Source organism: Haemorhous mexicanus, chromosome 6, assembly GCF_027477595.1.
Source record: "Haemorhous mexicanus isolate bHaeMex1 chromosome 6, bHaeMex1.pri, whole genome shotgun sequence".
NCBI classification, from domain to species: Eukaryota; Metazoa; Chordata; class Aves; order Passeriformes; family Fringillidae; genus Haemorhous; species Haemorhous mexicanus.
Genome location: NC_082346.1, coordinates 20,614,257 through 20,637,032, shown reverse-complemented (window position 1 = coordinate 20,637,032; position 22,776 = coordinate 20,614,257). Strand labels below are relative to the sequence as shown.

Genomic DNA, 22,776 nt, shown 5'->3' with positions numbered 1-22,776 from the left:
TGCCTTGCCGCTTTTCCCACTGCAAGCACGCTGCTCTGCTACTCCTAGCCCTGAGCCCTTCCTGCCTCGGGAGCCTCTCCAGGCTCTCCTCCTCCTCCTCCCGGCGCGGGCAGCGGGCGGGGCTGGTGCGATGGGAGGACGACTGGCTGGACGGACGGACGGACGGACGGACGGATGGATGGGCGGGCCCGGGGGCCGCTCCAGGTGCCGGGGCCGCGGCGTTGCCGGGCGACGGGCGGCCGCTGTCGCTCCCTCCCCGCTGCTCTCCCGTTCTCCCCGCGGCCCCGGCACGGCCGGCAGGTAGGAACCGGCCCGTGGGGAGAGAGGGTGGGAGCCGGAGGTGTCTGTGTGTGTGTGGGGGTGGGCGTGGGGCTGGGTTCCCCTCCTTTCCCAGGGCTTGTGCGCCGGGGTTCAGGGGCGTTGGGAAAAGGCCTTTGTGGGGGCCACGGGGTCCGTGTGGGACACACTGCCCGGGCTGGGACACGCAGGCTGGAGTGGGACACACCGCCCGGGCTGGGACACCTCCAATGCTTCCCAGAGTTTGAAAACCCCACCAAAGCATGTGCATCACGGTAGCAATCCAGCCTACGTGCAGGTGGAAAGCACCTGAGGTCTGAGACTGAAAGTCTCTGTTTATGTTCTGGTAGATGTAACAGCGTGTTTAAATTTTATGTTTTGGTGGAGCTCTGAGGAGAATGAGGTTAATGAAGAAATAATCCTGGGCAGGTGTAAGTTGTAGAAGTATGCCCAGGTGTTTCACACTGAGAGGACGTGCTCCTCCATGGTGCCCCCTCAGCTTCTCTTGAAGGGCTGAAGAGCCTTGCCGGTGCCAAACTTAGGGCTTTAAGGTTCCTTCAGCTTCTTGCAGAAGGGGCTCCGGTGTGGTCCCTGCCCTGCTCATGACCCTCTGTGGTATGGAAAATGGTTTCTGTCAGCAAGAAACTCTCTTTACCCCTCATAGTTTTTAGCAGCCAGTAATTAGTTAATTGAATACCTTCAGCTCTCCCTTTGTCTTGTCTGTGAGGCCCGTGCTCTTCTGGCTCTGCACCTGTCTTCTATAGCTATTGAGTCCTCATAGAAATGTTCCTGCTCAAATATTATTTTCCATTGTGACTACTTTTACATGGCAACGTTTTCTGACAACTGGTACAGTGAAAGTATACTAAATATGGATATTAAGATTTTATCCCATGCTACGCCAATGGCGATGTTTTCTCAAACATAGAATCAACTTACTCCTAGCAGGAAATCACTGTTCCTTTTGTTCAGTAATAAGCTTCTTTTTCCCCAACTATGTAGATGCTTCTCTGTCAAGTCCTTCACCTTCTCATGGTCTCTTTGGGAACTCTAATGAGTTACACTTTCATTAAGTTCTTCTAGGCTCTACTGCTTCGTGTCCTGTTCCACTTTTAAGCCCCTCTTGAGCATGGACTTCTGCTGCTACAGTGAATAAAGTACTTCTCTTTATTAATTACTAAGTGCTCAGACTCTCTTGGGTTTGTTTTGTTGTTTTGTTTTTTGTTCTCTTGAAGATTGTGTTCTTACTGTTGTTTTAGCAGGACATGGTACAATTAAATAACACTATGAGCACCTGTCAGTCAAGATTAATGAAGATAAACAGCTGTGACTACTAAATTAAAATCTCTGTAGGAGAGGAATGGGAAATGATGCAGAACAGCAGTGGCATTGGAAGAAAAGGTAAAGTAATTTATAATGTACAAATTACTGAAAATGTTTCAGAACCTTTTAAAATTACTCTCCCATTGAATAGTATTACTTTTCTTCATGTTATTTTGTCTGGTTTCGACTTGCCTAAAATTGTGGAGTAAATGTGCAGTGTTCAGGCATGTCGGATCTCAGAGTTGCTGGCATTAACAAGTTTTGTTGTGGAGGTTTTTTTGTTGTGGTGATTTTTTTTCTGGACTTTGTGATCTCTCTCTTGGCTTTAACACTGAGAATGAGTATGCTTCTGTAGGTCTGACCCCTCAAGAGATTGATAGATGGATACATCTACCTGTGGGCAGGTTGTTAGTTGTACGCTGCTGTCAGTAAAAGAACAGGCTCTGCCCATGGTCTGGGATGCCATCAGCCTGTTCTTCCACAATTCGAGGGACCTGATCCCATATAAAGCAGGATGCAGATTCCATGTGAAACCAGATGTCAGTTTAGCTTTGCACTGAATTGATGTTATTGATGATGATGCAGGTGCTTTTCTAACTGAAGTTGCTTAGGGGACACCGTTAAAGAAATCAGGTTTATCCTCAATGTTTGAGGTAGTATAAAAGTGCTGCAAAACAGCAACATTATGTAACATATTATAAATTTGGGATTGCTACGTTTGTCACTAATGGGAATGGATTAATATTTATTTGTGAGGAACTTTAAAGAGGTTGCTTTTCTAAATAGGAAAATTAATGAGCTTTTCACTGAAGTTTTTTAGCGATATCTGCATGATTTTCATTTACTATTCTAATGGTTAGTGTTTTTATACCTTCTATGGAGTCACATGTGGGCTTGAAAAAAAATTGGAAGCAAAACCTATTTTATATCAGTAGGGTCACAAGTACTTGCTATAATACAAATCAGAAGACCAGATTTGTCATGGCAGATGCAATGAATACTAGCATGTCTGTATTAAAAGGAAAAGATTGTGGACTCTGATATTAAAAAAAAAATTAGAGAGCACACCTTTCTTTGACTACAGCTTCTCACATCTGGAAGCAATATTCAAGGTATAGCAAGCTGGCTCTTTATCTTGCATATTTTACATCTTCATTCTAAAAAATAGTTTAAAACTAAAGGGGCTTAAGTAAATTATTGATACTTAGGAAAGAGAATTTAGCTATTGTGTTTGTCATCTGAAAATATAATCTTGCAGCTGGTCAAACAGACAAATAGTGTTAAAAATTCTGAGAATAGGGGTTGAAAACAGTGGAGGTTCATGTACTGTCTCTATGGCCCTGTCTTGATTTTTATGTGCAAAGCTGATCATCCTGGAAGGTAAATGGCAGAACTGAAATTCTTCCCATGAAATGCTTTGGAGAGAAGAGGAAATTAAATGAGGTGATGCAAAAGAAAGCTATAATTTAATGAATGGCGTGGACAGTTGGATGTATCCTTCATAGTTCTAACTGCTGTTGACCTAATTTCTAATTTTGCCTCCAAGCAACCTATGCCTGTCTTCCACAATTTAAATAAATACAAAGCAAAAATACTCTTTCTCAGTTTTTAAAACTGCTTTCTGATGAAATTTCTGTGTCTTCTTTAGTCATTGGATGGCTATTTGTCATGTCCTGAGACATGACAAATAATTGCTTCCCCATACACTTCCTCAACCATTGAACACGACTCACCTTTTGGACTGGGAAGATACTGATTGCCAGAAATTACAGCAGCATGCCAGGGAAAGGATCATTTGGACTATCTCTGTTTCTGACAGTGTTTTCAAAGGATCTATTTCTGACTACAGTAGTTGCCTTGGCCCAGCAGCACAGTTATAATGCCACCTCGTCAGTAGCCCAGACTGATTTCTCAAGGTTCCTTTCCACTGTGAGTCTTCTGCCCTTGCTTAAATTTTGGCAATGTCTGTTACTAAATAAGCTCCTGTGGCATCACCCACTGTTCAGTGTTTCTCTCCAAGTTCATCTAGAATCTCTCTCTTTTTATGCAATCTGTCCCATGTGAGCAACACATTGGAAATCAGAAACTTCCCAGCCACTCTTCAAACAGCTTTGCAGGCTGGGAAGGAATCTCTTGCTTTAAATAGGTTAATTACCAAACAAAATTGACTGAAAATTGTTTGAGGACAACCAGAGTATGTTGAAACTCAGAAATGCCATATATGATGCATTTTCATCCTGCACAGAAGTTTGTGTTTCAAAAGGCTCATAAAAGCAATGCAGTAGTACCTGAGGGGGGGCAAAAGGTCTGTTTGATTGTCCTTTTCTCAGCTGGAATCTGGAAATTCTTATAAATGGTGGATACTTAAAACTGCCATGAAGACCAAAACCATGGAGTTTCTTCTCTGCAGCTTTGGACTGTCACTCAGTTCTGAGTCCATGGGTTAGAATTTATTTGTTCATCTTGCAAAGGTACTGATTCTGCAAAACCTTGCTTTGCTTATGTCCGTTTTTAGTATGTCTAATAATGTGCCTAGCATCTGAATTTTTAAGTGATTGCTGTATTATGCCTTTTAAATGCAAGGAAGGTAAATACATCTTCCAGTGACATCTACATTTAAGGCAGGATCTGTGTGTGTGACAAGCACAGATATGTTGACTCCTGTGTACCTTGTCATTAGCCATCCATGATAGGACCCCTTCATAAGGACAAGAGGATTTTAGCTAGACCAGCCTCATTTCTCCCTTGTTTAATGTCTGGACACTGTTGGATAAAAGCTTGTGGCCATGAAGGGTCAAACTTGGTTTCCAGATTCCTGACTACCTTGATAAAATGGTGAGGGACTTGCTGTTATATAGTCCAGTGAAACAATTTAAGTGCATTTGGCAACCTTCTGAGAGTGAAGGCATTGGTACCTTGGAGCTCTGTTTTTCCATAACCCTTGTTGTTCACCTTGTTGTTCAGACATCCTGCTGTCTGCTTTGCTTTTCCAGGGCTCATTGTGGGGACAGATAGCAGAAGAGTGTCTTGAGACATTTTCTTACAAGAGGAAGTTCACCTATATATGAAGAAAACCCTCAATCTGTAGTATCTTGCAGTATCTAAGGATTTAGATAATCCGTATTCATCCATAGCCTCCGTCTGGAGACTTGCAGTACAGAGAGAATCAATGAACATTTGTAGCCAGCCAGAAATTACCACTGACCACCTTCCACTACAGGACCCGAAAAGCTAAAACCAATTGACTGGACTTCAGGTTAACTTCTTCTTTGAAATGTAATAGAACATTTAATAGAGAGTGATCTGCTTTTATATTCTGCTATGAGGATGCTGGGGAATACACTTAGAGCTGGTAGCTGGGTGTGCAGCTGCAGGTTGCAGGCAGCTGGGAGCTGCAGGTTGTGTCCTGGCTGGGGAACAGGGACCTTTGGCAGTGGCCAGGTGACCAGACACTAGGACACAGCCGGAGCCAAGGGCTCAACAGAAAGAAGCCAGACTATCAAAGGCATGGAGGGTACAAAACCTGGGGATTCCTTTGTTGGGGGTCCCTCCCCAGAGGCACCAGCTCAAGCTCTTTGTGTTACTGCACCACAGTAAAATTGCTTTAGGGTTCCAGACATCTGGGACTCTGCCATGGGAAACCCAGGGCTGAGCCAAACCCTGTGTGACTGTGAGTGTGGGGTGTGCAGGGAGCCAAGAGGGACACCCCTGGGGTCACTGGAGTCATCTGCTGTGAAGGGACTTTGGTCCCAGCAGTGAAGGTGTGGGCTGGTAGGAATGTGAATGTCAGACTGGTCATACAGGGAAGTTTCCTTAAAAATTTGGCAATCTAGCTCCAGAATTATGTCATATGGGGGCATTGCCAACTCATGTGATAAAACATTTCTCATCACCCTGCTCAGCAGGATCTCAGGGGAAGAGTATTATATATGCAATTGTAATGATGAAATTATTATTTTATGTATCTACACGGAATCTGTAGACATATAAATGGATGCTTGAACCAGGGCCTCCAATTGACTGAACAGTTACACAAAAATATCATTGTAAGCATTCGAGTCATTCAGTATCATTAAAGTGAGTGAATTTTTAATTAAATGAGATATTGTTGTCTTAATATTTCAGCTTTCCCTTAAAAGCTTTTTTTCTTTAGTGGGACACAGAAGGGGAATATTTATGAATGCTCTTTATAGTGTTTGCATGATCCCTTGGGTTTAAAGTCGCATAACTGAAGTAGTCGTTACCTTGTTCTGCTAACAAAACCAGAAGATTTAAATCAGATTGTTTGGTCATACACACACACAAAGTCATATTAATAACAGGACTGATATCTTATTTTTCAGCTTTTTAGAAGCTGCACCTGCTAAAACAGACTGATGTGTTGCAGGATGCTTTATATTACATGAATTTTGCAGGAACTGTTTTTGCCATTATGGGTGGATTATTGTAACAGTAGTTTCCTGATGACATCATAGTAAATTCCAGCTGCCCAAACAGTTATTTTCCAGAAGAGGTTATCTGCAGTGCACTTGTGCAAAATTACACTTAGAAAGGGAACTCATAGGTCTCTTGGGACTTGTAAACCAAGCGTTTTGTCAAATCCATAGTAAATACAGAATTCTTTGTTTTCATTCTGTGTCAGTGGTAACTACTGTAATTTGTGGTTCTGAATTAAACAGACAAAAATTATATTATGCAAGACAAGAGAAATGGAAGTCTGCAGTGCAAGCTTCCTGTCATGAAGGGATAGATAGCACAATGGTTCTCAAATGAGTTTTCTTCCTAGAGAATGTTTTGGCTGGTGACCAAAAAATATAGATAAGGGCCCAGAGATTGCAGTGCCCCCACTGAAATGGCACACTTTGTGTCCAGTGAAGGCATGAGTAGCCACAGTGTAGTAGAGAATGCTGGTTGAGAAGCTGGCCTGAGGCAGTAGAGATTCCTTTTTGTATAGGATGTTAATATATAGAGGTATATGCCTTTTCTAGAGTGAATTTTGATTAATTACTGTTGTTTGGGGGTGTTGTTTTGTTTTTAAATGGTAACTTAATTGCTTGGATAAGCTGTTTAGGTAATGTCATGAAGGCTCCATTAGAAATTATCATGCCTAGTCACACAGTTCAGAGGTTCTTTCCCAGTCTTAAGAAGCTGTAATTAATATTGAGTCAAACATTTCTGGCAATTGCTGAATTTGAAATGAGTATTAATATATATTTAATGAAGAATACACCATCCTGTCGCTGACTCTTCGATAAATCTTGTAGCAGGAAAATAAAATCTTGGAGTCTTACCAGATTGTCAGACCCTAAGAACATCAAATAATTATTCTCTGCCAATTTCTTCCTAGCAAATTACAGTATTCTGAAGGGATTTTAAATAACATGTTGTTCCAAGGATCATTTAATTTTAATAATGGTTTTTATTACTGGTATTTATATATGTTGAAAGTGTCCTGCAGTTTTTAATGAACTGTCACAACATGTCTGTGAATTGAATAACTTACCATGATTACAGACACTCACTTGGGTAAGGAGAGTGGCAGCATTAGAGGAGGTTGGCAGATTAACTCTTTGTAGATTTCAAAATCTTCCATCTCACTGCTCTGGTCATTGATTTCTCCTGCACTCAATGACTATTTGCTTCTAGTTATCCACACAAGTAACAGTCTGCCAAGTTAAGAGTTTTGATGCAAATCCTGCAAAAACTAATTTATTGATTTCTTTCCATCTTTTATTCTTCTCAGTGTTCACAAGTGGTATAAAACCCCCATTATTTTCCAGCCATTTTCTCTTCCCCTGACACACTGGTGCTTACCAGTACTGCTGTGTTGTCCCACTGGATTCACTGCAGGTTTGTGTAGGTGCAGTTAGCTTCCGTCCTTGTGTGTCCCACAAAGCGCTGTGGGAATGGTTCTGTTCAGCACATGGATCCAACATACATCCACTGCAACCACCTTGTTTGTGAAGGAAATCTTCAGGTTTGTGGCTTTTCACACCTCTTTAGTGACAGCAGAAGGCTTTGCAGTCCTTGTAAACTGTCCCACCGAGGCTAACACTCGTTTGGGTCAGGGTTGGCTGTCCTGTGCGTTTGGCAGAGTTGTAGGTTCATCAGATGGACCTGATGAAAATGAGCAATGTGACTCCTGTGTCTCTAGGAGGACAAATGTGCCAGGCCCCCTTCTTGCTCCTACGCTGTGCTGAAGATTTCAGAGGTTCATGGATTTTATTAAATATTGGCACCTCACCACTAGGATTTCTGCACTCTTAATTTTTCTACAGTCTCATTTTGAACATGTTTTTTTGATCCATGTTCAGAAGGAGGTTCTTTAGTCTCTGGAGAAAGCTTTGAAGTGATAGAAACATGTAAAAAAAATAGTTTTGCTTGCTGACAAAAATTCAACTTGATCCCAAACAATTTGTAATGAAAATGCTTTTCTCCTCGCTAATCCAATGTTACAATAATTACAAGAGCAGATCAATAGCAGGAAGTATAAAACAAAGTATTACTTCAGATATTAAGCCACAAATTGATCTCCTTCTTGTCAAGCCTAAAGTAAATGCTGTATCAACATGTTTCAAAGATTTGAGGATGTTCTGAAATGTGATGGTGATGGCCCAACAGGGAGAGAACAGTAATTTGTTTTATGTGAGTGTGTTAACTCTTTACAGCCTGCATCTCCAAAGTCCTGCTGTTATCTCATTTTTCACTCGCACATTACATCAGTGTTCTCTGACTACTGCTCCACTTGGCTCTGATCACGTACAAGATTATCTCTGGATAATAACAGTCTTCATTTGAATGAGAAAGAACCACCAGTACTTGCACACAATCCAACACAAGTCTTGTGCAATCAGCAAAGGAGTCCAGAATTTATGTGACAAGAATATTCTACTCCAAATCAGTTATTGACCAAAATAATTCCTTCTTAGGAAAATAATGACAACACCAGAAGGTCTTCATATCACAGAAGATTGTTCAATTTTCTTGGACAACTGATGACTCTTGCAGATCCATACTGACTAAATCATACTGACTTGTTCTAAAGAAAGTAGAGGGAAAAAAGTCTAAGAAATTCTAGAATTCTTTAGAAAAAGAAACAGGTAATAGAAATTTATGTATTGTAACTTTTCTTCTAAAATGCAAGACAGTGTTTTTGAGGACTCTTTTCCCTCCTAATCAGCTGAAGTATGGAAGTTGTCCTTATACTACTATAGGTATGCTGAGGTTTTAGAAGCTGCAAATATCACTACTCAATTCACTTTATGGTGGTTATTTTATAAGCCTGTAAGAAAGATTGAAAGGAGTTCTGAGACGCTGAAGAATTTGTTCCTTAACATGTTTTTTAGGCATTGAATATTTCTGTGGCTTAGGTGTAGCACATTTGAGCAGTCAGCTTCTCCTGTAGGAGTGCTTGCCAGGTAGGTGCAGTGACCTGGAAAAAGTAGGGTTTGCTTTCTGTGGGCTTCTTTTGCCCTGATGAGTGAACAGAAGGAGAACTTAACTTAGGAATCTGAGGGTTTGGTTCCTCCCTTCAGAGTGTAGTAGGTTCTGCAGTGTGAGGTTTGGTGTATCATCGGGGTTTTTTTGCTGTTTTTGTTTGGATAAGGCTGCTGGTTTTTTTCTGACAGTACAGAGTACTCTGAATTTCTTTTTCTTGTGCAAGTGAAGAATTTTGACTGGACTTGAGCTGTCAAAAGAAGAAGTCTTTTTGATCCAAATTTCTTTCACCTTGTACCAAGTCAGTTCTCTCAAGTAGAGATGACCAGCTGAGCAGTCAGAATTCCTATTTGTCCTAACATAAGTTACTCCTGTGCTTAACTGTTTATTAGTCTGAGGAGGAAGGAAAGTGGTAATTCTCAGGTCTTGGCCACCACTGATGCTTTGTCAGCCAGTTATGATTAGCTTGATAATTTAATTACTTTTCCAGCACTAAGAATAAATATTGCTTCGCAGTGGAGAATAGAACAAAACTGCAGGTGTCCCTTCAGCAGAGCAAGACAGCTTTTCTCTAGTCTAGTCTTTTGTTGTTACAGCAGTGTTTCCAGCTGTGATACTTCCTTGTTGCCAAGTAGTAGTAAATAGCTGTATAAATCGCAGTAATGCTTGTACCATTTGGGTACAGCTGATTGCTTTTTTACTCTGACAGGTGTACATATGCTTACTCATATTTCAAAGTTAATTGTTAATATTTCTGTGAAAGTGATATCTTTGGGAATTGAAGAATGACCACATCTGAAGTGTTTCATCTTCAAACTTTGTATTTCATTCCTCAATTGAAGGAAGCACAATTTTATTTAAATTGCATTTTTAATTTATTTTCTCCACGACTGTCTTTAGAACTAGAAGTCAGTAGCCATTGCCTGCCTAACCTAGAGTCAGTAACAGTGCTGGGATGTTTGATTTAGGACAGCAAACACAGACAGGTTTTGTCCATACTACCTGCAGGCAGAGCTCAAAATGCTTGAGAGGTGGTGTTGCACCTTGGTACTGGCACTTGCAGTCTGGAGTCCTGCAGAGTTTTGCTGGGTGTTGCTCATGTTTCTCAAGAGGAAATGGGGAGGCAGGGAGCCTGTATGGATGGGAAGCTCACTAACACTAGAGAAGGATGAGTGGAGTAGTTTGTTCTTAGCTTTCTTCTTTGTACAGAGCTGTAGGCATGGCCAGCTTCTTGTGTGCCTGGAAACATAGTTTGCTATGAGAGCTTACACTCAAAGCTGAATGAGGTGTGAGACTTGGGTAACTCTTGAGGGTGAAGAAAAGGGTGAGCCTGTTATGTAATGCATAGCTTTGGGTTTGTGCTGATTAAAGAAACCTGTATCTCCACAGGCATTTTCTGTCTTTCCATAGGAGTCAAAATAGATTTTGCTGACAGGAAAATAATAAATACAGGTAGAAAAATCCGACTGCTTGTTATCCTTTTGTCCAAAGCATGTTGAGATGGACCTGAAGTGGAATCCTGACAGAGTTTCTCATCCAGGCTCATCTGAAGACCAGGAAACTGATTTGAATTGGCAAGGCAACACAAATCCCAGTCTGCTGATTAAAGATGATGGAGAGCTGCTTATGGATGAACATCTTTCCCCCAGGAAACTGGTGAGTAGACATCCAACTTTTTAATGAAGTGGAAGAGGCAAACTGGCATATACAGAACTGTATTAACCTTCCAACTGCTATTGTACTGATTGTAGATTGCTGCCTCTGACATTTAGATTTCTGCGTAAAGTAGATTCTGTCTTATGAAAGTATATCAAATGTTTGTCCTCCTTTCACCTCGTTTCCTAAGAAAAGTATTCTCAGCATGATTGTGGTTATGTTTATTGCTAGGAATCTTGAAGCAGCCTGAAGAAAAGTACAGGTAGCATAATTATAGTCTACACAGATCTCATTAATGCCATCTGGAGTACCTTGAATCTTAGCATTAGAAAAAGAATTTCCATTAATCTTGTTCTGAAGATTGGAAATGTAACTTTAAAAGCACAAGTTTTTTTCCTCTGAGTTAGTGAAATCCTCTGTCCTGCTAAGAAGCCAATTAAATATTCTGCAAATGATAGAAGTACTTTCTATACATGTCAAAGTGGGAGGAATTTCAAAACATATTTGAAAGTCATGTTCCTTTTAGACTGGGGGAAATGATTTTGCTATGCAGCCTGTTGAAAGAGAGTCACATGCTGAAATCTTCATGAAGGAATTCACTTTGTGAAATATTTGTGAAATAATACTTGGTTGCCCACTGTATTGTACTTGCTTAGGACTAATTAAGGGTGGAATCCTGTGGGATGTGTACGAGCTGACCAAACAATATCACTTTTCCACACTAAAGGAAGGGAGAGTTGAGAGCAGAACTTGGGGAGAGAGGCTTTCTTTGTTGCAGACCTACAGAAGAATCTCTCCTGCTGGGGAGCCTTTGTGAAAGACAGATGGGGCTGCCAAGGCTGTGGTTCAGGTGCTCCCAGCAGCCAGGGTGGTGATTGCAAGCGTCTGTAATCCCCTGTGTATCCACTGCACCAGTGGAGAGACACGAGCTTCCACAGGAGGTTTCCAGCTGCAGATTTACACCACTCCCCAGCCACTCCCCAGCCACATTCCAGACACCATTTTGACCATATGCTGTAGATTAGACAGAGCTATTGTTCCTTAATTAGACAAGCCTTTTAGTGTTTATAAAATGGTTGAAGGTGCAAAAACCCCTTTCTGCAGAGTAGATATTTTAAGCATTCTGGGCAAAAATTGCTGCATGGTTGTATGGTCTGTGCCATTCACTTTCCTTGGGCTCGTGAGAACCTCCGACCACTTCTTGGTCTTTTTTTAAAACCTGGCATAGAATTGGGCCAGTCTAATGTGTTTGTGGCCTACAGCAGCCTGTATAAATCTGATGGGAACCTCTCAGATTAGTCTGTATTGTTAGGGCACGAACCAAAGCCCATTAGAGTAACCAAAACAGCTGCCCTCTGATTCAATCAACTCTGAATGAAACCCTTAGGAAGTTCTTTCATTGGCATGAAGTTCCCTTTCTGAAGCTCTGCTGCTTTTAATTCACAGCAAACTGTAAGCAGAAAAGTATATGTAAGACAATGTTACCTACATCCTATGAAGTTGCTGTTTATTACTCTGTAACTTTTTTAAAAATGGCAATAAGAAGTTAAATAATTGAGTTTTGTCTTTTTTGAGATGTGGGTTTTAACACTTGTAAGGAATCTCATTTCAAAGATTCTTTTAAATGAAGTACACTGTCCTGCTAATTTTTCTGGACACGCTTATTTCCTGTCCTGGAACCCAGCATTTGTGTTGTCATAGCTGGGATACCTCCTGCTCAGAGAAAAAACTACATGACATTGTCAAGGAAACATTTACAGTGTTTATAGCTTGTTTTAATAACATACCCCATCTATCTATTCTCTGACCTTTGTGTTGATCAAATGGAAACCACTGCTGCCATAAATTTGCTTCCTCTGGATTTGCAAATGTTCAGAATGTTCAAACATTTAATACAAAACAAGTTTTCACATGCATAATTCTTTAAGGACCCACGTGCCATTGACAGTCAAATGGTTTGAAAGGTTGTCTTGCTTAAATCAATACAATTGCAGTATCTTTTTGATTGTTTTATTGATGTGAATATTTTAGGAGTTATTGATTGTATCTGTTGAAGTGCTCTGAGAAAGAAACTAATAGACTTTTAAAATACAGGCTCATTAAAGTAAAATTGTTTTACATTCAAATAAAGGCATGGGCTACACTTCTGTAGTGTTGTGTAGGCAAATTTTTGGACACCTTATAGATGTTCCTGAGGAAGGTTTTTTTTCCTGAGACACATATTCAGCTTTACTCCTTGTCCTCACAATGGTCTGTCTTGCCCCAGTTTGGTTTGAGTTTGGGGACGCTGCAAAGTCTAATTGTGCAGATGCTGTGTAGATTTGGCACCTTGAGCTGCAGCCTGATTTCTGCCTGCACATTTGATTCATTTTTTCCTTTTTCCAAGAGGGGTGGCTGTCTGTTTTGTAGTGAAACCATTATCAGTCTGCATTATTAAGAACTCTCTAAAACTTGTGACACTTGTGTTTCTTTACTTTTTATCCACTTGCTGCATTGTTTTCCTCCAAAAAGAGGAAAGTTTGGCTTAGACTGATTTTATTTTTTTTTTCCCCTTTCCTTTTTTGCTTTCTTGGACCAAGTAGAACAAAAGATGACTTCTACAAAACCATTGGACTGTTGCCCATTTTCTTCTCTCCATTGTGGACCTCTCATTTAGACTTTATGCTCATTCATCATGGAGTTTGCAGTCTTCTGTAGTCTCGTTTCAGCATGATGTTCACTTCAAATGCTGTATGATTCTAAGCTTCCATTTTGTTAACCACATTTTCTAGTTTCTTCTTGCTGCCAGCTCTCTTGCTGCACTGTTGTGTAACACCTTTTTATATCTGAATGTCCTTCATCCAAGATACAGGTCAAAAGCTTTTGATGCAAGGGTTGGTATCATTAGATGTCAATTTTTTTCTTTCTGCTAGTATCAATACCAATTTTCTGGTGTACTCTTTATACTTCCTCTATAGGAACAGGCATTCTTGCTTTTCCATTTGTACCTGTCCTATTAATATTTTCAGCTCTATGTTTTCCGTGTTATTTTCCTATTAATATTTCCCTGCTCTGCCCATCCTTATGTGTGGTTGTCAGATATTGTAGAATACCAGGGTGAGCAAATTCTCACTTTGCTCTGAAAACTGGCTGGCAGTGGGCAATTAATTTTTAACTCTGTTAGGGCTGTGACACTGATTTTTCATTAAATGTAGAGAAACTGAAATTGAGGGTGCCACCTGTCTTTAATCACATTTTTATTTTATTCTATCAACCCCAGTCTTCTCCCTGCTGTTTGCAAAGGATCTTTTCCTGACTTCCACTAAAAGCACTCCACTTCTCAGAAGAAACTCATTTTACAAGGTCAAATGATCTTCCAGACATTGTCACATTATAAAACCCAATCACATTTGTGTGTGATCTTTAGAGAAGAAAGGAAGTATTCTCTAATTTTGCTTTTTATTGATCCTGCTCCAGCTAATCATGTTTCCAAACTTAGGAACACGTGTTCGGATGTGGTGTTTAGTTTTGTTGCTCAGGAGGTTAGGGTGTTTTTCATATGGTATGCACTCATCCTCACGGGAAAAAAAAAATGCTGGAGGGTCCTGGAACAACAGATTGAATTCTTGCTGAAGTGGCTCAATTGTTTCCTTTTTTCTTTTGCAGAAAGTTTTCCTCACAGCTGTAAGATAAATGGATTTGAGGAAAATAACTGGACATCAAGACAGTGCAGAATCTTGATTAAATTAGGTAGAGTAAGGGAATGGAGGGGACTGAATTTGACTGAATTTGGATCTGCTGAAGGATTAATCTCTTCATCTGAGCTGAGAGAAGAATGTACCTATAAGTATATGCTGAAAGTAGTGAAATACAACTAAATATTTTAGTTATGGGCATCTGCAGCATTTATCCCTTTTGAAAGGAAGTTTGCATGTGGAGGCACAGAGAAGTTCTATTCCCTTTTATTGCATCACTTAAGGCCTATTAATTTGCCAATATTTTTCTTCTTAGGAGAAATATTTTGTCATACTTTTATCAACTTTTTTTTTTTTTGTGAAGGAGAGATTATACTTTGTCAAAAAAAAAAAAAAAGGCAATAAACACATGAATGGACATGAATTCAGAATTTGCATACAGGTGTAGTATTCAAAGAGAACAAGCTCACCACTCTGGAATTCCTGTCTTAGCCAAATTAACCAGGATCAGCAAAATAAATGCACAGCTGGAAATATTTCTCTGACAGCTGCATGCAACTTGTTCTTCAGCAACATGCCTACTTTTCTTAGAGTATGTGAAAAATCTAGGGAAGGGAGAAGATATCAGTTGTGTGTGCCAGTTTTGACTGAAGAGATATTATTTGTCAATTAAGGAATTTACAGATAGCTGCAAGTGGGATTTGAACTGGATTTCCCAGCATCCCCAGGTGACTGCTCTGCCAGTTGGGAAGCCCTGCAAGCACAGAAGTATTTCTCACTTGCAATTTTCTACAGAATACTTACTGGCTTTTCTTGTCAGTCAGAAAAGAAGCTTTCCAAGCCAGTGGACAGTCCCCAGTTGGCCAGACATTTTGCATGGTGGGAATGGTTTGTGAAACATCATGGACATGCTTCTTAAAATACTGGCTAAATTATTTATCAGTAGCTTCTTCATGAAAAATAGTTGTACTCCTATTTTGAAGAAGGTGAAAAAATGCAAAGTGAGCTTTATTAGTCTTTGTTTTGTTTACCCTGTATTTGAAGTATCTTCAAAGATTTGTGCAGTGCTTTACCATGGAAATGTGTCCTTTCAAATAAAAAAATTTATGGTGGAGTGTCAAACTGCTGCTCAGGATCAACCTTTCAGACCTTCTTCAACACAATGTGCCAGAAAGATTTTTATGTTTGATTTTTTTCAGAAAACATCTCTCTCTAACTGATGGGTGGCAAGCAGAGTCCTCTCTGAATACCAGCACTCAGCTTAGAATTATATTGTTTTTTTCAAGGTATCTTTTTGATCTAAAATAGCTGTGAATATGTCCCACTCTTTGCCTAAAACAGATCCTTGGTCCCTCTCTGTTTGCTCTACATGGAGGCTGAGCAGCTGGAAACAGCTAAAGAAACAGCTAGATGTACAGCACCTTCATGTCTGTAAGCATTCCTGGGGCACAGGCAGAGACATTCTGTCCCTGGCTGTCAGAACAGCCCATTTAAGCTATGGCCAGGCAGTCATTGCCTGAAACCACAGTGGGACACCTCTGAATCAGGGCAGGAGCCTGTCCTAGACCTGGGATGGCCCTAGGAATGAAGAGAGACTGAGCATCACTTCTATCCACATGATGTCAGACATCTCTCTATCCAAGCTGATGACCCTTTCAGTGTGTTGGGTAGTAATTTTCTTATTTTCTCTTGCAGCAAAATTCATCCAAAATATCCCTTCTCTCAAGTTTTGATGGAGGTTCCCATGCTTTGACATTAAACATCAGCATAAATAGAAGATCTTGCTAAATAAGTTTCATTTTTGCTTAAATGTTTCCACTCCCTTCCCGAAATGTCCCCAGTTCTTGGTGTCAGAATTTTAGCTGTGACATGAGAAGTATCACACTTGCAGGTACACCAGCATGCCAGGAATGGTGTCTGGAGAGTAGCAATGTCTAACAATCTTTCACAGGAACCATTCCCCACCTATCCTCCTCTTCAACTGCTGCTCTGTCCTTTGCTTGCTGAGTCTCTTGCAGACAACATCTGGGGTCTCAGTCCCTTTGTGCCTTTAAATGAGCTCATATCCTCTACCCAAGAGCATTTCCCATTTCCTTTATGTACTGCACTATCTTGTGCATCCCACAGCAAATTGGTTTCAAGCTGTCCCAGCATCTCCTCACCATCAGCAGATGGAAGGACAGTGATTGTCATAGAGACTCTTGGAAATGCAGAACAGGGAGGTGGGCACTGAGAATGTGTGGAGTTTGTCTCATCTGGTTAGCATATGCTTCAGGGCAGCTATCTATAGTTCAAAGAGCTGGTGCTGACAGCCAATAACCCTTTCCAGCACTGGAGTCACAGTTCTGCCTATTGCAGTACAAAATACAGGTGCACTTAGCACCTCATCTCTCAGACAATGGGAAAGGTACAAATAGTGGATCAGGAAGAGGAAAAGGAGGGCAAGGAATGATACTGGTAATCCCTGGTACGAGAAAAAGGAATAGGGAACCCTAGACAAGGAGAGAATATAACTTCATGCAGGTTTTTTACTTGAATTTTGAAAAAAAAGATCAGGGAGCAGAACTGTGGAGGGAGGCTGTCTGGAATACAGCAGGGGAAGGACAGCATGCAGGGAACTTGCAGATAGCAAAGGAGAAAAGGACAAAAAGGGAGCAAAGACTCCTTGGGGTATCAGGACCTTTTGCTACTCAACTGACAAAGTGTGTGACCCTGAGCTTATTACTTGTTCTGAGACTTCTTCCTGTTCTGATGTGGGCTCTTAAAACTATTTTGATGGCAAGCAGGGAGGTATTTTTCAGAAGCTTCTTCCTTTAATGTCAGTGAGCTTGCATCCAAATCCAGCAACCCAAGTGCATGGTTCTATGCCAGGACATCAGCTAGCTCTCGTTTCACACATAATCTCGTGCTATGTGACAGACAGTGTCATCTGCTGAAAAGGGTTGCTGCAAAATGTGTCTTGCCATGAGGGATCTTGTGTTCACTTGGAAGGAGAAAGCTGTCTGTAGCTGTTAAGTTTGCTGCCTTTGCAAAGGCAAAACACATTTTGTGGTGACTGCATGTGGGGATAGAGTCTTAGAAGCTTTCTTATGTTCAGCCTGTTTAAAATCACAGTTAAATAAAAATAAGATTAAAAAATAATTTTAAACATAATGTTTTAAAAATAGTTCAAAAGCAGTTGAAGGTATTGGATAATTCTGTTTCTTAGGAGTACAAGTCAATACCTTATAAAGGGGGACAGCTTTTCAAGAAGGAATGCTCAGCATTTTCTGGAAACCATGTCCTTTTGAACTGCCATCTCAGTTGCACTCAGACTGGTTTTAGTCCTTTGTAAGAGGACATGGAACATCAGCGGAAGTTGCAGCCACTTGTGCACAATAAAAATGTTACCTAATGAGCAGGAATGTTGCAACCACCCTTTTTTCCTTGCAAAATTAACTGGATATTCTTGTGGGGTTTTTTTTCTTCCCAAAACTCATAAGCAGAGGACATCCCACACTGTCCCTTCTAATGAATAAGTTCTCCCTTATTAAAAAAACCTAAAGAATGTTGTAGCTTTTTAATAATGAGAAAATTTGTCTTCTGTATATGGTGGTTACTGAATGACTTTCTGCCTTCACCTTAAGCAAAGGCCCAAAAGGTTGGTAACAGTCCCTTCAACCCCTGCTCTTGGTTGTATCGTTGAGGAGGAAACTCTGATGCCAGGGTCAGACATTTCTTTGAAGTGCACATGTTCAGCCCCACATCCTAACTCTTCTGACACAGAAAGGTGAAAATTTATAAGTTTCATCACTATGTATAGCATCAACAATTTCAGGCAGTTAGTGTGACAAATAAACTTTGCTTCTCGTTTCTCAAGGATTGTTTCAGACTCCTCCGTGAACCACTAACCCACAAGGAACAAAGGATATGGTTCTTCTGGTGTGCTTTGTTGAATTGATGCAACTGGACTGATGCTAGGGAGGTGGTGAGATATGCACTCTGAATGAGGAAAACTGGGGAGAGAGAAGCTGTATCATAGCAAGAAGAAATAGGGGATGAGAGCAGTGGTGATGTGAGATGGCTTCAGCTCCTTGTGGAGTTGCAGCCTGGCATCTTAGGATTTCACAGTCTTTCTGTGGTTTTCACTGGAAGTCTTAGAGCTTCCCTCTCTCCTCTGCTTGTTTTGTCCCTTCTGCTTACCTCTGCCACAGCAAAATGTACGTGTATGTATCAACACAGACTTTAGGATGTTAGAAAAGATTAGGAAAGAGTCTGCATTCACACACACATCCTTGCTTAAATGCAATGGTTCATCCAATTACTACAATTTTTGTAAAAATAACGAAAGATTTGGAAGGCCTCTATTTGCGTTGCCCAGATACTTTCAAATAAGTTAATAATTCTTGGAATTAGTGTAGTCTTCTGTCAGAAAAGTGAGCTGCTTGAGCTAAACTCGTGTTTCTTTTTATTGTTTTGGGTTAAAATAAACAGTGTGCTTTGTTGAGTTTTACTACCAGCACCTGTTGAATTACAGGTGATGTTTAAAGCTAACACTTTCTATCTGCTGAGGATTAGTGCAAGACTTGTGCAAGTCTTAAAGCATGGACATACTGTTTAAATGAAGCTGGTTGACATGTAGGTCTGTTGTTGTTTTGCAGCTTGAATGTAACCCTGAGCCTTGACTCTTTAGGCAATGTTTAAGTTTTGGGAGACTAGAATATTTTGGGGCTACAAGGAAGAAAGGCCTTTGAACACTGCATTCATTTCAATGTGATTGCACATCTAGCCATGTTGACCTGAAATATGTGTTGACAAAGCACTGAAAATCTTTCTGCACCTTTTTGCTGTTGTGACATCTGATTTATTGCATGACAGTACACATATATATATTTCTGCTTATCTTTACAGAAAATTTTGGCAGGGGTAGATGATCTGCAGCAAGTGAAGGCCCTAGAGATGCGAGTAGACACCAGAGAGATGAGCTTGGGAAACTTTGGTAAGAAAACACTTTATTTTCTGTTCATCATCTTGAATTTTCCTTTATGGTGTCTTGACTGAGGATTCACTAACCAACAGCCAGCAAAAAGTACTGTCCTTCTCAAGAGTTCTTGAAACAGCATTTCCTCGTACCTCACACTCTTTGATCTCTGACTTCTTGTGTGAGGTTCTGAATAGGACTGGAAACTCTGGCAGTGGGATGAGTGACATGACTTCTGTCTAAGCCAATTAGTTTGGACAAATTTTTCTTGTATGATATACTAGGCCCTAAATGAGCATTTACTCTTGTTTTTAGTGAAACAGGAGCCAAAGGTCAGCTTCTCTCTGCTGTGAGATTTCTCTGTGGCTGAGGAATTGCCAGTGCTATCAGGTGGTTTATGCTTCCAGCAGCTTGTCTTTGCACCCAGCCTCACTGAGCTGGGCTGAAAAATGAGCTGGAGGCAGGTCCTGTAGATACATCATTTTGATGAGCCCCAAGCAGTCCTAACGCTTGTCATTTGTTTTTATGTCATCATCACTGAACCAGGGAAGTGAGAAGTACCCAAGGAATTCCCTCTGTAGCAGAGTTAATTCTGAGAATATACAGCCTTACTTTTTTTTTTCCAGCACTAGCAATCATTTTCTGTCATGTGGATTCCTACCACACCCAAGTCCATGTTCTGCTACATTGAAGCTCAGTAACTAGTGCAGGGTAATATTTTCTGTGCTGGAAAGGAGCCGTGTCCCCAAAACTGTGCACGGTTGCTTTCAGACAAGCAGTAAATTTTTCATATGCAAATGACTAATGTAACAGCTGACTAGCTTTAATGGGTTTTTTGATGTCTATTTGTCAAGAATGGTTGAGCAAGAAGAGTGAAGGGGGCTTTTGTTGGGTATATATAGCCCCTTTGTATTGGTTATTCTGTTTATTTCATGAATAAGTCTCTTTCTCATAGGCACTTGATAATTTAAGATAAGTTACATCCATTTCTTTCAGAGATCACAATCTATTCAATCATGTTTCAACTAATCCAGTTGATAAGGAAATCTCATTATGCCATTTCTGTTATGCTCAAAAGTGGTGCTCCCATTCCTATGCCATTTTACATTAGCTGTGACAGGCTAGTTTCACCTTCATCGCTCTCTTCTTTCCTTTCCTTTCCTTTCCTTTCCATTACTGGAATAAATCCCTTCTCCTACCCATGGTTAGGCTTTTGCAACCTTTACAGAATACGAAATACAGAACACTATGTCCATGATGCAAATAATTTCCATCTTGTTTATCTCCCACTGTTCACACCAAGAGTTGTCCCTTGAGGGCTATAAAAACAAGCCCCTGCAGGTCCCCGCTGCTTTTGAGAATAACAGAACATCAAGACCATTCTGAATTTCTTTCTGGTTCTTTCTTTTAAGGTGCATTTCTGAGTTTTCTTCCTGTGAAAATCTCTTTGCAAATGTCAGCAGGTGACTGGAGCAGAAAGTTTACTTTAGTTTCTTTCCTTTTTTTCATGTGACAGATGATTTTTTGGCACATGGAGTAGGGCCTGAATGTTTAGGGGTTTTGCAGAGCAGTTTGCACCTCCACTGTGAATGCTGCTGTTGAAGATGTTGGGCTCATTGCTTGCTCCCTGTTGGCTGCCTGCCCCTGGAACTGTGCTGCTGACCTGGTCTGTGGTCACAGGGGTCTGGAGAAATAGCCTGAGGAAAACAGTAGGGTAAGAAACAGACCAGCTGGAATGACAAGCATTCTAGTGTGACAGGATGTAAAGTTTTCCCCCTATTAGGACAGTCAAGCAATAGGAGTATCCAGAGAGGTTTGGAGACTTCATCCTGGTAGGTTTTCAAGTGGATGAAGACCTGAGCATCCTGATCTCACAGAGAACCTGGCTCTGAGCAGGATGCTGGGCTTGAGACCTCCAACTGCTCCCTCCAGCCTGGACTGCTCTGTAATTTTTATTTCTTTTGAATTTCTAACCTGGCTAATAAGCTTTCTTTATACACATATTAAACCACTTCACCTTGCTCTCACTGTATTCCTTAGTTGTGGAAGGTGGGTAAGAGCATCTTTATCATCAGCAAATTTTTTAGATGATCAGTCCATACTCAGTAAACAATATTGTTTTGACTGGTTTTATATGTAAAGAGAAAGTAGGCCAGGCAAGGTCTTAAATGGCCAGGTGAAAGTGTTAAAAGCTACAAGACTGCACATAACTCTGAGTCACCTGGAACCTTGCAGCACTCAAAACCCAAATTTACACCAGTTTTCACTTGAGAAACATTTCAAGGTTCACAGCCTGTGTTACAGACTGTAACACAAACACTCAGGGCCGAAAGATTTCCAGAGTGATTTAAAACTTGTTGCTTGATGTTTTTCCTGAGACCATTCCACTTTGGGATGGGCTAAACTTTAAAGCACCATCTTGTTAACCTTGTCCAGTTTGTCATGTCTGCCTCTACAAAATGGCATGCCATGGTGGGAGGAAGAGTTACTTTTCTTAGGGACAAGGTGTAGACTAAATCATGAAAAAACTGATTTTGAAATATTTTCATGCTATCAGTTTTGAAATTAAGGAAAGGCTTCTGAATCTTTGCAGGGCTTGGGGCAATTGCTGAATTTTGTAACTGTTTTCAGTGCAACTTGCTGACTAACAGATGAAACCCTGAAGGCCCTGGCAAGTCTTGTATCCAGCTTTGCATATCTTGGAGTTGATTTCTGTGCTCCTCAGCTGCATGTAGACCTCAGTTTATGTTCAGAGAAACTATTTCCTTTTTCATTAGCTTATCCCTTCAGTTTTGATTGCTGACAGGTATGGAATTGCATTTATGACCAGCTCATAGAAATTCCTGTTGAAAATAATGGTGGGATAGAGTCATTTAAGACACTACATAGTCCTCTTATTTCTAAGTAATTTTAATAGCTCCAAATCAAGTTACCCACAGTGCTGTTCGCTGGTCCTTATTGAATTGTTGCCTGCTGGTGGCCAGACTAAGTTGATTATGCATCTGGAGATTGCCACTTCCCTTGCAGGCATTTTATCAAGGCAAATCTCTGCCAAGGGTTCAGAAGTAGCCATGTGCTATTTCTCATGCAGGGTCATCATCTCTCTTTCCTCTTGCCCTGCTTGTTGGCACTCTGGGTGCAGGGGTGGGACACCTTTGCTGGCAGCCAGCACGGCAGCAGCAGGTGCTTGCATGGCCAGGGAGCAACACAGAGGCTGGAGGAGCGAGTCTGGCCCGGGTGTTCCTGCCCAGGATAGTCTTGGCTTGGCTGCTGCTGACAAACTCACTGAGCAAGGCTTGGACAAGCGCCACAGCAGGGCTTGGGCAGGGTCTCCAGGAGTCACAAGTATGCACTGGGGCAGCGTGCTTATGTGAAGCTCTGCACTGGATGTGTTTTCTGTGAGATCCCCATCTCCGGGAGCTCGACTGC

At 41.0% G+C, this 22,776-nt stretch overlaps 1 protein-coding gene across 1 annotated transcript in view; it reads left to right on the top strand.

The window, feature by feature from the left end:
• Positions 1-1,475: 1,475 nt before the first annotated feature.
• The window catches only part of LRRC56 (leucine rich repeat containing 56), a 56,356-nt gene continuing 35,055 nt past the window's right edge, over positions 1,476-22,776 (top strand). The window contains exons 1-3 of the mRNA XM_059849161.1: positions 1,476-1,698; positions 10,549-10,713; positions 19,278-19,365. Coding sequence (XP_059705144.1) covers positions 10,558-10,713; positions 19,278-19,365 — 244 coding nt within the window. The 5' untranslated portion in view covers positions 1,476-1,698; positions 10,549-10,557. The remainder of the gene's footprint in view (positions 1,699-10,548; positions 10,714-19,277; positions 19,366-22,776) is intronic.